At 42.5% G+C, this 17,410-nt stretch overlaps 1 protein-coding gene across 1 annotated transcript in view; it reads right to left on the reverse strand.

The window, feature by feature from the left end:
* asic1b (acid-sensing (proton-gated) ion channel 1b) overlaps positions 1 to 15,394 on the reverse strand; it is a 148,801-nt gene extending 133,407 nt beyond the window's left edge. Inside the window, exons 1-2 of the mRNA XM_084037112.1 lie at positions 14,838 to 15,394; positions 7,812 to 8,007 (exon numbers count right to left, since the gene is read on the reverse strand). Of these exons, the coding sequence (XP_083893238.1) occupies positions 7,812 to 8,007; positions 14,838 to 15,199 (558 nt within the window). The 5' untranslated portion in view covers positions 15,200 to 15,394. The remainder of the gene's footprint in view (positions 1 to 7,811; positions 8,008 to 14,837) is intronic.
* Between the last annotated feature and the right edge of the window lie 2,016 nt (positions 15,395 to 17,410).

The raw sequence follows: 17,410 nt of genomic DNA on the forward strand, positions 1-17,410 counted from the left end.
TTTCAGTTTTCAAAAGTTTTGATGAGCTCATCCAATAGAGATGTGGAGGTACATTAGAGAAAAACAGATTGGAAATCATTAATAGATACATGCATGTTCACTGTTAAATGTTTGATTCAGCATCTTCACTGGTTGAAAACACATTTTTAATAGACACATTACAAAATTACCAATTTAATTTCTACTTTGACAGATGAGAGCAACAGATAAGACTGTGTCAGGGAGAGTCACTCAAAGAGAAGGCAGGTTTTTTTTTTTTTTTTCATTAGGGATGCATCCATTACTCAGCAATACCCTAATTGATCCATGTCTTTGAGTTCTACAGTAATAGCAGATTGATTGATTTATCCTCAAGAGGTAAAGTGGTGGGAATTGTCCAGCCAATAAGAACAGCAGACTCAGGCATTGAGCTGATCACTGGGACCGGAATAGCAAATAATAAAAGATAAATAAAGTGTGTGGAACAAAGGTTAGCTGCGTCAAAACCAGCTGAGAAGTGAGAGATTTAAGCATGTTGGAATGACTGAAATCACAACGGGCATGTTCCCTGGAAAGACTCCCGGTCTCAACGGTCATCTTATGTAATACCCAATATAATGAAATAAGATTATATGAGAATTAAGTTTTGAAATGAGATGCCTCGAGCTGGCCCCAGTGCAAAGCCTACACACAACCAGTATCCTTCCACCATGGCTCAGAAGGGAAATATAGTCCCTGTAAACATTAGGGATGCAACAATATTCGGTATTTTACCGAACCGTTCAATACGCCCTGTTCGGTTCAATGCACAACGGCAAACAACGGTTTCCCTGGCAAAAAACTTTCAAAACATTGTGCAGCCGCGCATGCTGTGTCTGTCCCTCGGGAGCAGTGACTGAGAGCAGCCGCAGCACATTGTTCAGGCCAAAGCAGGCTCAGTGCCATGCACTGGTCATGCCGCCTCAGAGCCAATCAGAACGTCCCTGAATTACCTAGGAGCCAATCAGCGCTTTGCATGCAAATGTTGAACGCTGAGGAGCGCTGGCTGGCTCCTGGGACCTTCTGATTGGCTCTTAGGTGGCATGACCAGCACGTGGCACTGAGCCAGAGAGGTGAAGAGCAGCATGGTGCAGAGACAATGGCGAGTGAAAGAGACGCCGAAAAAAGAAAGTTTGAAGAGGCACCGTCTTCGTACAGGTCTGCGGTGTGGGACCATTTTGGATTCAGCGTTGACTACGATGAGAACGGAAAAAGGACAGTCAACAAACAGACTACTGTGTGCAAGCATTGCTTTGCAAGCATCGGATACATAGCAGGTAACACTACCAATATGTTCTCTCACATACGTCGCCATCACCCGTCTCTTTCACTTGGAGCAGCACGGAGCAGGTCGGCGTCAGCTTCGACGGCTAACCGAGCGCAACCGACAATTGCTGCTGCCTTCCAACAACAGTATGCAACAAACTCCGAAAAACATAAAACGATAACGAAAGCAGTGGGCGTCTTCATAGCGAAAGACATGCAGCCGTATTCAGTGGTTGAGGACAGCGGATTTCGGCACATGATGAAAACTGTTGAACCTCGCTATCATGTACCCATGTTTGTTTACATTGTTTACACATTACCTATTTATAACTGAGGGATAGCACTTCCCTTGTGCAGGTTGTATTAAGTCCTCTTGTTCAATTATTTTGGATGCTGCACTTTACATTGTTGTTAACATTTTATATTTTTCATAACTGGTCAAGGCAAGTACTGCTTTTCAGTGTGCAGGTTGTATTAAGCCCTCTTGTTTAATTATTTTGGATGCTGCACTTTATCTTGTTAACATTTTATATTTTTCATAACGGGTCAAGGCAAGTACTGTTTTTGAGGTTGTAATAAGTCCTCTTGCTCAATTATTTTTGATGCTGCACTTTACATTGTTGTTTACATTTTGTATTATTCATAACAAGAGGCCAAGGCAAGTACTGCCTTCAAGTGTGCAGGTTGTAAAAGGTTTGTTCAAGTATTTTGAATGGATGCTACAATTTGTCATGTTTACATTTAATTGTATTTGTAGTGTTTAGTACTTAACTTAATATTTAATTTGTGTGGTTTTATGTTTGCTGTTTAATTTGATCTGATCACTGTTTTTTAAATAAAGTTTGTGGTTTGATTATATCTGTGCTGCTTTTAATTATTTTTACATTGCAATATTGCCTTTGCTAGTCTGAGTAGTTGTATATTAAAATATCGAAACCGTATCGTTATCGTAGCCCAAAAACCGTGATGCATACCGAACCGTGGGAAAACTGTACCGTTGCATCCCTAGTAAACATGAAGGCGGCAATTTAACACTAAAAAGAAAGTCTAAGGGAACACTTGATACGTGTTGGGAGGATGAATTATTACAGAAACCAACAGTTATTTTACAAAAAGAGAGAATTTTATTAAAGAAAAAAATCCAAAAGCATCCTTTCGATTGATCCAAAAGGTGTTTGTGATATGTGATCTATGGGCTGCTGTCTCAGGAAGGATTTCTCTATTGATCACATCTCATTAGCAACACTCCTCGTGCAACCAAGGGTGGACTCTAAGGGTCAATGCACTGCTGAAAAGGAGGAGTCAATAGCTCTATAAAATGATCATGGTAATTACCTAAGAGTCTGGGTCACACAAAGGTGTCGGACTGTTGTCGCAGTCTTGACAGGGAGAATAAAACGGCTAATGGGAACTATAAAGCAAATATAAATGTCGTCTAATACGGCAATCATTTAAACTTAAACAAATTAAAAGTTAAACAGATATATAATATATCACCTCACAAATATTTCAATCAAGTTAAGTGCTTCACTTTATTAGGATGAACATTCAGAAATGTCACACTGTTGGAGGTTAATGTAAAAGGATGTTTCAAGGTAGCTTTTGTTGCCTCCAGCTATTGTAGATTTCCTGCTACACAGAGATCACTGCAAGGCACTTCTCAAGTTTTGCAATAATTCTAATGTGTGTCCTAAAGTCAGTCATATCGATTCATTTATTTCAATTTAATCAAGTTTAAAGATATTAAAATGTCAACTTAAATTAAATCACTAGAATTGCACTTTGACGTGGAGGAGATTTATCATCAGCGGATGTCCGCAAATCTCGCAAGGTTGCTGCTTTTCTCTCTCGGCTGGCAACCGGAGCGGCATTGGAGTGCACACAGCCTGCTCAGGGAGGCAGAACTGGGATTGACAGGGGCATGGAGGAGCCGTCATTTTGTTGTTTTTTTATCAATAAATATGAAAATGGACAGGAGAGACCTGTTGAGGTGCCAGGAGCAGCTGCAGAAGGGAGATGCAGGAAAATGAGTCAAGTCAAGTCATTTTATTTATATAGCAGATTTAAATACAACTGGAGTTGACACCAAAGCACTTCACAAGGCAAGAGGAAGGGCTAAGTCATACATACATCAGGAGCCCACGGTAACAAGGGAGGGGTTACAGGGAGATGGCCAGACTCAACCAAAAAAAAAAAGTGATTCAAAAAGTAAGAGAAGAGTAAATTAATAAACATAAAAACGTAAACTGAGGGCATATATAAAAGCAATAATCATAATAAAATAACAACAGAAGTAGCTACTAAAGTGCAAAGTGTAAATAGATGGGGAGGTGGGTCTTTAAAAACATTTGAAGCTGGTAACAGTGGGACAGGACTCAATGTGGGGTAGGAGGGTATTCCAGAGTCTTGGGGCGGCAACAGAAGGCCAGGTCACTTTTTGTTTTCAGGCGTGAGGAGCTGTTGTGAGGAAGACCTGAGTGACCTGGCTGAGGAGTATGAGGAAAGTCTGTGTTGTAGGAGGGAGCTATACCATTGATAATAACATTTTAAAATCAATCCTGAAGTTGAGTTGAAGTCAGTCTAGTTGGGCAAAGACGGGAGCGATGCGGTCGTGTTTTTTTAGTCCTCTAGTACTGCCATTGCTGCTACTGCTATGTCAAGTCACCTGGGCCTCTATGTGTCCCTCCTTCTCTTGTTCTTCGTCTCTCTGTCTTTCAGCCAACCGCTGTAGCTTCCATTTTGCTTAGCTATAATAAGCCAGAGTCTCCCCGGTGATTGATGCCAGACGTGGGCGTCTTGAAGTGTTCACAATGAAATAACTTGGATGTTGTGGCATCAACCAACTATCAACATATTGACTGCAGAGCGTTCCTTCGGGATGCACCGTTTACCCAATCATTTTCCTTCTCAAACGGACTCTTTACAGTTTCTCCACGTGTTGATGTATACGTGTAATTAAACACAAGGTCATACTTTTTTTTTTCTTTAAATCACTCACTTTTTTAGTGTTTTCTCATTATCTCATGCAGCTTTGGTTCAGAAACTGTAGGTCACTTATTAATATTAATTGAGGGTAATTTTTCTTCCCTGCTGTTCTTGAATATCAGCCGAGATAAAAAAATAATAAAAAAAAGACACGAGCCAAACCTTCTGCATTTCTAATTAGCAAAAGTCTATTTCCAAGGGGTAAGACAAGGTGGGGGCACAATGAGTGGAATAGAGAGGGTCGGAGATAGAAGAGTTATTAATCTGTAACACCCTCAGCAGTAATGACTAGAATATTGGTTACATGGTCGCCGTGTGCCGCCGGGCATTGGGACCGGTGACCATTAATTGATGATAACGTTGGCCTTTGACAACGACCGTGCTTGTGATCGCATAATGGTGACACCTGAAAGTGAACCTGGAAACAACGCAAAATCAATTCCATCCAACCATTCATCCATCAGGAGATTCTCTTTTAGACTATCTGGATTAAGTGCTACCACCGCTGCGGTCTTTATCAGAGGGATGATAACATGTAATGCAACTGGACTGTCTCCTGATTTCATATAGGAGACATTTGTTTCTATCTTCCACAGGGAGCGGCTAGTGGGGGGAGGCTGCTGATGATGGAGGGAAACAAGCAGACACTGCCAGCAGTGCTAATCGCAGTTTTACTGTTCCGTGCTCCAGGCGGAGGCAGAGACAGGTGGGAGTGTTCATCGTACCTTTTTTTTTTTTACTTTTTCTATCACACTGAGGGCTTTTTTCCACACCATTAGTGTGTGCTGAGCTGTTCTATCCAGGTCCACTACTGTACTAATACTGTAAACCCTGCAGAGCACCATCTGCCATAAGTGCAACTAACTACAGTAAATGGAGTCACATCAGCACCTTAGAGGGGCCGCACCATGTGGCAGCTCACTGCTGTCCAACATGGTTTTATGGGATACGGGGAGCTGGGGTAAAGGGTCAGTGACACGGACACATTTAATAATCCCTTTCTTGCCTTCTATGAGACACACTCTGCCCAGCCACTTTCATGATATTTATCAAAGCGGACAACTGAGTCTGGAAGAGAAGTTAGCTTGTGAAGCGCACCTGTAATGTAACTCAGTCATTTGTGTATAAATGACTGAGGCCACATTTACACATAGCCAGGAAACTAATATTCCCCCCCTACATTTTCAATAATAACGTCGTACACAGCTTTAAAAACGTTTTTCGTTTACCGCATAAATACGCCACCATAAGCATGCCAAACCTACAGGCAGCAGTGTAACAAGAAGGATAAAGCCATGCAGGCCAATCAGCATCCTCGGAATCAACAGCAATAAAATGACACAAGTGTAAAAATGGATGCATGTTGCTAAGTATTTTCTGTCGCATATTGTGCGACAGAAACATTTCCCCACTTTGGCTGGAGTTTTCAGAAATAATCTTTTTTTTCGTGATAAAAATGATCGTCTTTCAATGGAATCATGTCTAAATAGTGTGCAGAGGGAGCTGCATTGAGCCTGCAACGTATTCTCATGAATTTTCGTATGGAAACGTACGAAAAGTTCTGTACAATTTTTTAATGTATTATCCTACGAATTTCGAAATGACACCAGTGCGCATGCGTGATTCCCTGCAGTGAAAAATGGCTTCCATTCCTTTCATTCATAATGGAAAATGCAGCATAATGCAGCATTTTAAAGCTGTTTCGGCATTAAAGTACGTTTTGATGACATTCCTAGCGAAAAATATGCATTTTGTTCTCATATATTTATCCTTCAGTGAATGTATACAATCTTTCGTTTGTTGGTTAGGGTTAGGGGTAAAAGCTAAGGTTAGGGTTAGAATTGGAGGAGCCTGGTATCAAACCGACAATTTTGCGGTCGCCGGCTAAGTCCCTCTACCTCCTGAGCTAAACCCCCCGAAGGTTATGGTCAGGTTAAGGTCTCATGGTCTCTAACTACCAGCATAAAGTGCATCGTTTACGTGACTACGGCTCTGTGTAATACGTAGGAAATCATACGAAAATATCGTGCTTTACTTTTTGTACTTTTTAGTACGAAAGCTGAGTAAGAGCAGCCTGCATTGAGTTAGTTGAAAAGCAAATAGTACAATTTTATCAGGAATAAGCGTGCAGTATCTACGAACAGAGATATTCAGTGATCTACGGAGACTGGAGTCTTTAGGAGACGTTTACAAATGTGTATTAGGTCGCAATTAGTACAGGACGCTCAAGAGACTTCAACCTTATCAATACAATGCCATCATCACACACCACCTGTTCTGGCACAAGCATCTGCTGGATCGCTGCTCCATCTGGATTCACTCCCGCTTCCACAGCAGGCTGCCAATGGTTGCGCTGTGTGACGTTTTATCGTGAAAGCCTTTTTTTTTTTCTTCTTTTGAGCCTTGTTATGTAGAAAAGAAAATAATATTTGTTTTTGGGGGGGTTTAAAAATATTTTTTTTAGTAATTAATTTTGTGAATCCTACTCGTACAATCAATTTCAGGAGCAACACTCGACACAAACTACATTTTCAGAGGTGGCGTTGTCCATCTTAATGTTTTGGTCTTTTTCTGTATTTATTAATAATTCCTTTTCAGTTTACATTGCAGGAAGGTCCCCCCAGTGTCGTAATTACAGCAACTGCTGCCTTACATAGACAAAAAAAAAAAACACAGGAATCTTCAGGGGAAATCAAAATGATTTGAATCAAACTATACATGTAACTTGGGTTGCTCAAGAAATCTGAGCCAACAAGGATTACGGCCCAACTGTAATCCTAGCAGCTGTAAACTCGGCTCCGATAAACACACAGCATGACATAACCCGTCAGCAAACCGCAGACAAACACATTTAGATGAAGAAAGTCAAACATCCAGCAAATAAGAAACAAGCCCGTGTTTACAAAGTTTCTGGTGTCAGCAAAAATACACATGAAATCACCGACCGATGTGTGTAAATACCAGGTGTTGTGGCTTTGGGACAGCTTATTGTTGTATTGTTTGTTTTACTGCTGCTGTTGTCTGATGAATCCATACACTGCACAGATAGAAAGGTCACACGGGCTCCAGGTAATAACTGGATATCTGTAATCCGGTAGCTGAGGAAAAACAAAACACTCCCTGGAAAATCTCCCAGAGTGATCGATTGTTTAACTTCTTACCTATTGAGCAAGTTATGGAACTGACCCGGGTTCAGCTAAAAGACCAAGGGTTATGCTTTTATGACAGTACTGCACAACGTTTCAGTGTGGACTAGAAGATTAAAGCCGGCCTGTGGGGCCTTGCAGCGTACAGAACATGGCATATAAAGGTTCACGGTTAGAAGATGTACACTCTGAGTCCCATCCTGAGGGGAAACGGAGGGATCTGGACTGATGAAGTCCCACAAAACATCTCTCCATACAATGCAATACCTTATATATCCCAAGCACAAACTTCAGCCACATAAAACATATAAACAACACCGGCCTTGTATCACAACCATGCTCGTGTCTCAGCCGGCCCCCGCAGAGGACCTTTAACCGTTGACACGCTCGACTCACCACTTTGAAGGTCTCGGCGCTGCACTCGACGCCCCGGTAGTAGCAGGAGAGCAGCATGTCCTTGATGTCGTGGCCCGTCCGGTCGTAGAACTCACGCATGTTGAAGGGGCGGGGCTTATAGTTTTCAAAGTCGGCCCTCTCCTTCAGGACCTCCATGACGTTTTCCTCCACCATGTGTGGGTCCCGGATCTCATACCTGGACAAGAAGGTTCTGGACTTAATGTGTGTAAATGTAAGGAAGCACATTCATGAAAAAACACCGTTTCCCATAAAGTTGGAATGTTTTGTTTTCAGACACAATCCTGTTTATTCCTATTTAAATGCATCAGTAATCACTGTTGACCAGGTGCAATAATTACATTATGTGTCCCAATTACCCAGGTGAAATTAATTCATGCATAACATTTGTTTGGCGCTATAAATTATCAGACTTTTGCAAATTATTCCAACTTCCTGGGCGACCCTATTTCATTCCCATCTAATTTCTAAACTTGGCATGAAACCAACATAATTATTTCACAATCACATGCAAACCTTCATAACTTGCCGTATGAATCATAAGGGATGGCTTACTTCAAAATGAATATAACAATGAATAACTGGCAGCATAGTGGCATGCCGGCACTCGATGGTGGTAAGTGGCTCATTATATAAAGGATGCAGATATTTCCTTTCACACAATCATGTTAATAACTCTGACAAATAATCATGATTAAATGTGGCGGCAAAGCATTTTCACGCAGTGAGCATAACAATGTTGACAGTGCTGTAATTCTGATCCTGAGTATTTTATCGTTTATTTAAGAACAACTCGTCCACACAATAAAATACAGGAAGTATGATTCATTTAAGTGCGTCAGCACGTAGCAAACTCAACTACAACCGCTATAGAGCTGCTCGAGGGAAGAGAACACTGGGAGAGTAATTTATGACGTGCCTCTGCTTGACAACCGCCATCAACCTCCAGCACCTGCTCACAGTCATTCAGAGATATAAATTAACCTCAATTAACTGGCGTGGCCCTGCCTGGAAAAGGAAAACCCATTGATGACCCCTGCTGAGCAACGGGCCATGAGTGGGACTGGCATTTCAAAATATGGAATGCTAAGATTAAGCACTAGTGACAGACACTTATGACAATAATGAGTAAGGACGCACACGTCTATGTGACTGGATATAACTGCAATTATAGGCGTTCCTTCCTATTTCCTCTAAAATAGAGTACTTCCATCGTAAGATCAAGGGTTTTGATATAAATCCTGAATTTGTGTGCAATGTCAGAGCAGCTTATACCAGAGTTCCTCTTGTGTTATTCCAATATTCTTGGACGAGTCAGTTTACATTCTGCAAACCTGAATAAGCCGAAGCTGTAGAGTTAAGAGTTGGAAACCCTGGGAGACGGAGAGAGACAAAGGCATACCCTTCTCCCCCCGACAATAAATCTGTGAATGACTTTGTGGGCGCTGACAGCCGAGTTATTTCTCATGGATATGTGCGCTATTTTTTTTTTTTTATTCCACAAGGTCAAGCTTTTGTCAGTAGTCATGAACAAGATTTTGCCCCTTGATGATGGGAATAATTTAAGTTGATCCATGAATAAAAAATGGCACTCTTTCTTTTGTTACTGCCTTAATATTCAACTGACGGTATCTTTTTTTTTTTCTCGTGTCCCAACAAAATCACAAGAAATGCAATATGTTCCGCTGCAGCTACAGTGTTGTTTACCTGCTGCAAACAGAATGAAATTAAATATTCACCAGGAGAGAAGGCAGTGTGCAGTGATTTGCAAAGACTGCGCTCATAACTCTGAGGTGAGATGGGGATCCGTCATGCTTCCTGTTGAATGGAGGTAACGGGGCTGTGACAGAGAAGATTGGGACTATTGTTCTGACCAAGAGTTGAACTGAACGCCGCACAATATCGCTGTCAAATTCAACGATCCAGGACATCAGGTGTAACACGGCATCCAAGACCAATGGAATGCTTGCAGAACACGATGTCTCACCAGTTAATTACTAAGACAAAGATCCAACAACAGGAACATCTGTGGGTAAAATAACAGTAATAATAATAACAGTATCGCCACACAGTGTCTAACGTGTCTTCCTCAAACTTGCCCCACAAATTCAAAGCAAACTTAAATCCATTCTGGCTTATTGTGGTATTTTTTAGTGTTGTTTCATCATAGTAAGTAGTTTCATCATAGGTCTGCTTTTAATTTCTCATTTCAATAAAAATCAGCAGAATTTTGAATTAATGATAAACCCAAGAAAAGGGACTTATTAGATGCTCTCCCTACTACATCTAGCTGTTTTTGGAAACTACATCAATGAAGGGTTAATACTTAGTGTCAAGTGTGAATGTGCGCTGTAAGGTTGTGATCTGACTGGCTTCATGGCTTTGATTAAATAGTTTTTAAAGAAGGTCATAGTGGGAAAGATGTGTGTGTTTTAGGCGGAGTGACAGCAGCTCTGAGAAGACCTCAATGAGATCGTTCATTAACGCATGAAAACGGACTCAACTTTATCACCAATTACCTACATTTCATGTCAGGGGAAATTATTTCATGAATGAGAATTTCAAAGATTAAGTGGGTTTTTAGCTCTGAAAATTGCACCTGAAAGTGGAATATAGTCACAATTTTTTTTTTTTTAATAATTGCGTTCTGCAATATATACACACACACACACACACACACACACATTATATTGTCAAGAATATATATCCAGGATGTCGAACTGTTTCAGCCGCGAAAACAGGTTAAAAGAATAAAGATTCACTGCTTCAATCATCAAAAAGCAGAAGCAGCATGGGTGCACATTCAGTTTGCCTTCAGTAATTAAAAAGCAGAGAAGGCCTAACGCTAGCTAATGAGGTGCTGCTGATGTAATCTCTTAATGGTAGCTCCACAAAGTATCTCCTCCCAACCTCTCGGGTAACAGCTGATCGCAATTGCACAACCTTTAACCAAGACTCACTCCGAATCCACAAAATCAGCCTGAAATCGAAGAAGACGGTAAAGTAAGCCGCCTGGCCGATACTCAGCTATGATTGGCCCGTCTGCACTTGAGACGCAGGGCTTAGCAAAGGTTCGGTTGATTTGCTGATAATACCAGTGACAGGAACAGTTCATCATCTGGCGGCCTGGAAATGGCAGGTCAAATCACACAGGCACGCTTAATGACTGAAAAAGTTCAATATTTGATAAAAGGCGCACAACTCAGAACCAGCCCCACGCTCCGTCCCGCACCGAGGCTACCGCACGACATCGCCGCGCCTCCTTCTAATCAGAAGATACAGCCTGTTGTGGTATATTCTCAAACTTAATTGAATTGTATCCCGAGCCACTGTCTTCTAAGCAACACAAAGCTGCCAGGAGAGCACTTAAGACGCTGTGCTCAGATTCCCGAGTCAGGGGGCTTTAGTCAAAGCACATACAATCACAACAATATGGGTAGATTTTTTAATATTGCCCTGCCACCACTCCCTAAAGCAATCACAGCGAAACTCACTGAGTAGGGGTGGGGATGACTAAATTGGATTATGGGCCACGAGCACTTTAATTTTCTTGTGGGGACTAAAACGCATGAAGGAGCATCTGCATCACTTTGCCACCCCACTCTTAGGAGTGGGTAAATAGCACCGCTGCTTCTTCCAGCGGCCTTTGACAGCAAGACTTCGGTCGCAAAAAGGACTCAGGACTTCACACCGCCAGTTACGAAAAATACAAAAATCTGAACAAAATCCTCCATATCATTCATACATATTACGTTGGTGTCAATACCACAGGCTGTGTGACACACCAATGGACACATCTTTATATGATCTCAGGTAATTATCCAATTAGCGCTAATTGAACCCATACACTGCAAAGGATGGGATTGTTTGTGCAGTGTCCTTGAAAATTAATAACGGCAATGATTCCTGCCGGCGGAGTTTTGATAATCACATCTTAATGACGGTGCACATGTGACAGAGCTATTACGCCACGTTGGATCAAGATCGTGGAAATGCAAATTAGGGGCCAAAGAAAAATCAAGCTAACCTAAATAAGTAAAACACAGCACATGCAATGTCTCGCAACGATGGATCCCGTTTGATCTTCTGAAAAACCTCGACCTCACACTAAATTGCCTACTTATGTATCTCCAGATGATAATCTTCTCTCTGACAAACACTGACAATATAAATGCAAATGAATCCACATTTAGAAAACTCTTTGGTTTCTCATTCTGATGATCGGGCCTCTCCCAAGCAATTTTCACACCAGTAAAATCCCCACCGTGGACCTGTGATCCCGTGATCTTGCTGAGCCAGATGACTCGGCCGCCGTTATCGAGCGTTATATATTGTGGCACTTTCCACACCACCTCGTGTGAATTAAGAGCATGTTTGCAAGCTCATGAAAACATGTTAAAGCTGAGGACTGTGTAAGCAGAAGACTCGCTTCTCTGACTTCCGTGAGCTGATCCAACACTTTTTTTTGGCAGCGCTCACCGCGTTAGCAACACCTTTTCCAAATTGACCTTTCTTCTGCTAATTATGGTATAATTGCCCTTGCGACGTAATAAAAATAAAATTGAGTGATAATGTTCTGCACTGCCGAGTGTGACTTCAACCTGCAGGAACACATTGATGAAGTGATTTTTTTTGGGAGAGGTGTACAGAACCTGCTGGAGCGGAGAAATTAAAAGGTGAAGTTGCTGTATTAGCAGCTCAGCTAGAAACATCAGCATGAAAAGGATGGATATTGCCTTGAAAAACACAAAGCAAGAAGCTTGCAGTGACATGCACACAATCAATGTTTAATTTAAAAAGAGTGTCTACAGGAGACCCGAAGAACTGTTCGTCAATAAAAAGGTTCTTAGTTGGATTCAAGTTGTTCCCGATTTCTTTGTTTTGTTTTTTTTTCCCTCCAAAGCCTGAATCACTCCGGATGGTTTCTACCTCTGTGAGACTATCAAGACTCTTTTCCTCGTCCATCGCTTAAGAAAACATCAAATAAAGTACCAATCTGAGAGTGGACGAAAAAGTAAGAGGACATCACCCCTCTGTCAACTCATAGCTTAACAAACAGCACTAATTACACAAGGATAACAGCTTGTTCATCGCACGGCTTAGGAGACGCCAGTTAATTGCCTCTGCTTGCAGTCCTCCCTCTCCGTCGGAAAAAAAAAAGAAAAGTCATCTTGTTCCAAAGTCACTTGGAGCAAGTGCCGCTGCTTTAATTTGCCTCTCTCTGCCTTTTCAGATGCATCACCCTTCTAACAGGCAAATCTGGCTGAACCTGCACTGATGAATAAAAGAAGTGTAAGCCTGTGTTGGTATTACACTTGTCTGCCTTTTTTTTTACGGCCGACAGTGCAAACACTGGAAATCCACGTAGGACGCAGGCATGCTGGTTGAAATGTATACCGAAGCACTAGAGCTGCAGCCCCGAGCAGTGGAATCTAGTGCTTCTAACCATGTAATAAGGCTGCATATACAGAGGTCACAGAGGAACGATATTCAGTATGAAAACAGGGAATTGGATTTATGTCATTCTGGCATGTAGCGCCGACGTACTCTCCGATTCTGCGCCTTCGGCTGCAGAGCGGTTGTGGATCAATACGCTAAAAACACACAGACTAATGTGTTCAAGATGCTATTTAGACGGGCTTGTATGTAGTAAGTGTAAGTGTGAACTCGGCTGCTCCAGCTGTGTGTATAAATGTGATCAGAATAAGCTGTGTTGTGGCAAGGGGGGGGGGGGGGGGGTGAAGAAATTTGAAAACTTAGTCAATGGTGAGCTTGTCATGGCTGCCGAAATACTAAATGATCAAAGCACGGCAGAAAAGCAACAAGTGTAAAAGAGGAAGTGAAGGCAGTTGTGAATCACGCTTATGTCTCTCCACACTATGTCAGCAAGGGATTTAGAAATCTACTTGTCTACTTATCCAATATTGAGATATTTGTATCAAATGATGAGGCAAGGAACTGCACCAGGGGCATTTTCTCATTCATCATTTTATATTAACCACTTGGAATTAGAAAGAGCTCATCCGTTATCTGCTACCTGGGGGGTAGATCACATGATCTGATCTCCCCTAACCCCCCCTCTTTTTCCTTTTCTCAAATACTGCATCAACATACCTCTACAGATTAATGTTAAGGGGTTATATTTCATGTATTCGCATACAGTTTCATAAATACAGCAGCTAATGTGCAGTGTGGATTTCAGCTGACACGATCTGTAATGGCACTACATTATTAAATAACCAGCTATAATGCTGAGCCTTTTCCCCCACTTTTTTTTTTTTTTAAAGAAAACACCGTTCATCCGCAACCTTTTTTTTCTTTTAAATTACCTCAGGCTGAGGTCAGCCCAAGTTCACGTTCACCGTGAGCCTTAAAAGGTTTTGCATGCTTTGTTTGTGTTGTTTTGTTTCTCCTGGTTGGCCCAAGAGGGACGCCCAGCAGCAGCCAGGTGTTAAAACACTGCTTTGCACTTCCGTGTGACCGTGTTCGATTTCACCTGAGACCGCTCGGACATCAAGGCTACGTTTCCAACCGAGATGACATTTCGTAGAAGTTCAAAGTGCATTAGTGTCGTGTAAATACAGGTGTGAGCCTAACAAGTGAGGAATCAGCATTATTGTATTTGCCTCCAGAATCTCTGAAGAGGGGATTCCGGTATTTAGTCAACGAGTTCTGGGATTTAGTGCTTTAATTGTTCTCAATTTTCTTGGAATAAAGAATAGTTTGGTTTCGTGGACTGCAGTAGAATATACCCAGTATCAAAATACTTTTTCAGTCATCTTGTGACTGTTTTCTCATGTTGTGCTGCTGGAAAAAAAAACTCTAATTCTGAACCAACAACTATTAAAACCTCACAGATAGTTTCCACTATGGCACTATTTGTACTGTTTTCTCTTTGAAATGAAAACAAAGTGTCTGCTTGCCTCGAGTTTCTCCCCTGACAGCGTGTTTACCAACAGGTAGAGAGCTTTGCTGCGGTCTACAGGTACAAGCACCGTTATTACACACCTGCCGTTGAGCAAGGCGAGCAGCTCCCCGGCGTGGTACAGGTCGTTGCGCGTCACCCGGCTGAAGCGGAAGGAGTTGAGGTTGCAGAAAGTGACGGAGGGGAACACCATCATCGGCGCCGCCACCTCGTCCAGCTTGGTGACGTGGGGGTACTGGAAGTAGAACTGCACCCGGTCCACGCACACCATCACCAGCACCCCCACGGAGCTCAGGAAGAACAGGATCCACAGGGTGCGCTTGATGCACATCCGCTCGTACGTGAACATGTGCGAGATGCCGTGCAGCGTGGACCTGCTGGCGAAAACTTCGATGGGAGCCGGCTGCTTGTAGTCCATGTCCTCCGGGTCCGCTTTCAGATCCATTACGTCCACGGAGGGGGGTGAGGTTCAGACGAGAGGAGGGCTACGGGATCGTGAGGAGAGGGGGAACCGGCCGGACGGATAAGCAGATGCTTTATTGACGGGGAGACGGTTGGCGTCTGCGAGTTCACGCCCTTCCACGCGTGTGCTTCTCATGCAGCCTGTGTGGGATGTTGCGTCACTCACAGAGGGCAAACACCCCGACATTCAGAGCGGTTTTTTTTACCCAACATATCCCCTAAAAAACACCCCGTCCTTGCACAGAAAAGTACATGTGGGGGGGAGAAGCTCGTGTAGTAGGCTACCTCGGCCGGGGTCACAGCTCCGTGAGAAATAGCGAGGTGTGGAGCGCGCATGGATGGATGCCAACGCGGTTCCCTCTCCAAGCACAGTTCTGTTAGCGAGTTGGCTTCCACGCTCAAAACAAACACACGCACAAACACAGCAAAATGCACTCTGCACACACACACACACACACGCGCACACACACAAAGCAGTTCCGAGGAGGAAGAAAACAAACCTGTCACCTCGCTGAGGAAAACAGGGAAATCTGAATGAGGAAAAAAAAAATCAAAGCTGCGGTTATATTCTCTCTCTCTCTCTCACTGTGTGTTCGGCAGAGTAGACCGGCTACATGGCTCTTCATATGCAATCCAAACACGTGCGGAATAACAAATAGCCGCCGATTCCGTGCCCGTTAGCGTTTTAAAAGCAGTCGTCGGGGTCTCCTGGGTTTCTGTTTCCTCGCAGCCAGCAGAAACAGCTGCATCACACACACACACAGAGAGGAGAAGAAGAAGAAGAAGAAGAAGCTGGGTCCGTCGGAAAAGCTGCCTCCTCGGTGCGCCTCCGCTCTGCTTCGCCTCCTCCACAACAATGCAGGGATAATTACTCCGGGTGTCGTTTTTTTTTCAACGCTGTTTTATCCTTGAATAAGACTGTTAAAAACAAATAATAATATGTAGCAAGATTTTAAAAAAAACACACACAAAAACTACAATACCGCCCGAAATGTTCAGCGCTGTGAATTCAGCACCTCGGGAGGTGGTCGCGGGGTTTGTCGGGATCAATTTAATTTGCCCCAAAGAAGGGGAGAACGAGGATTGGACTGGGCCGGGTGACGGGAGTCCAACGTCGGTGTCACTTCAGCGATGCGCGCGTGTTTAATCCAGGAGAGAGAGAGGGAGAGAGAGGTGAACGTCTCGTGCACCGCGCCGTGATGGTGATACAGTATGACTCAAAGATTAGTCATTCTCTCTGGAAGTCCTCTGAGCTAACATTAGCTTGGAGGACTAAAGCTAGCTTCAAGTTTTACTTTTTGTGGCTTAATTAATAGGATTTTGCATTATTTTATTAAGCAACAATGTGACAACAAATTGCCTTAACATTTATAGTAGATGTAAAGTAAGTTAATTTATCTGTTTTTTTTTTTAAAGGCATGTTAGCTTGGCTACTAGCCTTTCACTGTGCTAGCGCCATTCCAACCTTTAGAAAGTATCATTCATCAGTAGCAATGTTAACAAAAGTATGGTGGCCCTTAAGGGTGAAATACACATTTCAGACAAGAACATCAAACAGATAAAACACAAAAAGAGACCTGTGGAGTGAAATATAGAGTTGGTTTTGAGTTATAAAGCTTTCCCCTGATGCAAGCGATTAGCAGAATGTATGCTACCTTCAAGTGTTAAAGATCCTACTTGGGATGTAGGAATTAAGACAATGTCATGTTCAAGTGCTTTGTTGTCAGGATGAATTGAAAAAAATGGCGCACAGTGGCAAAATACTTTATATGCCAACTTTGCAACATGCTAGCAGACTACAGTCCATTTGTTGTGGATAGAACGATAAATAGCATTGGTCGATATCAAGTGTACATAGATAAGAGATGTTCACAAGCAACAGCTCATACTTGTTGCACTAATTAATTAGTGTTTCCCCACTCGTAATAATGACTTGAGCGGGCGTTCATGTACAATTTCCCGGCAACTTGTACCATAATTCCGATACCACATGAAGTCTTTTGCCTCACTTCCTCTTGCGGTTCCCTGAGCTTAAACATGACAACAATGTTATTTCTTAATATATTTTTAAAATCAAAATGTTGACAAGACACTTTGTTTCCAGGAGACAGTAAAGCGAATTAATTTATGTGATTTCTGAGGGTAATTCAACTCATGCCAACTTCCAAGAGAACCATTATGTTAAGTATAGCTA

This window comes from Eutrigla gurnardus (assembly GCF_963514095.1).
Source record: "Eutrigla gurnardus genome assembly, chromosome: 2".
In the NCBI taxonomy this organism is placed as follows: Eukaryota; Metazoa; Chordata; class Actinopteri; order Perciformes; family Triglidae; genus Eutrigla; species Eutrigla gurnardus.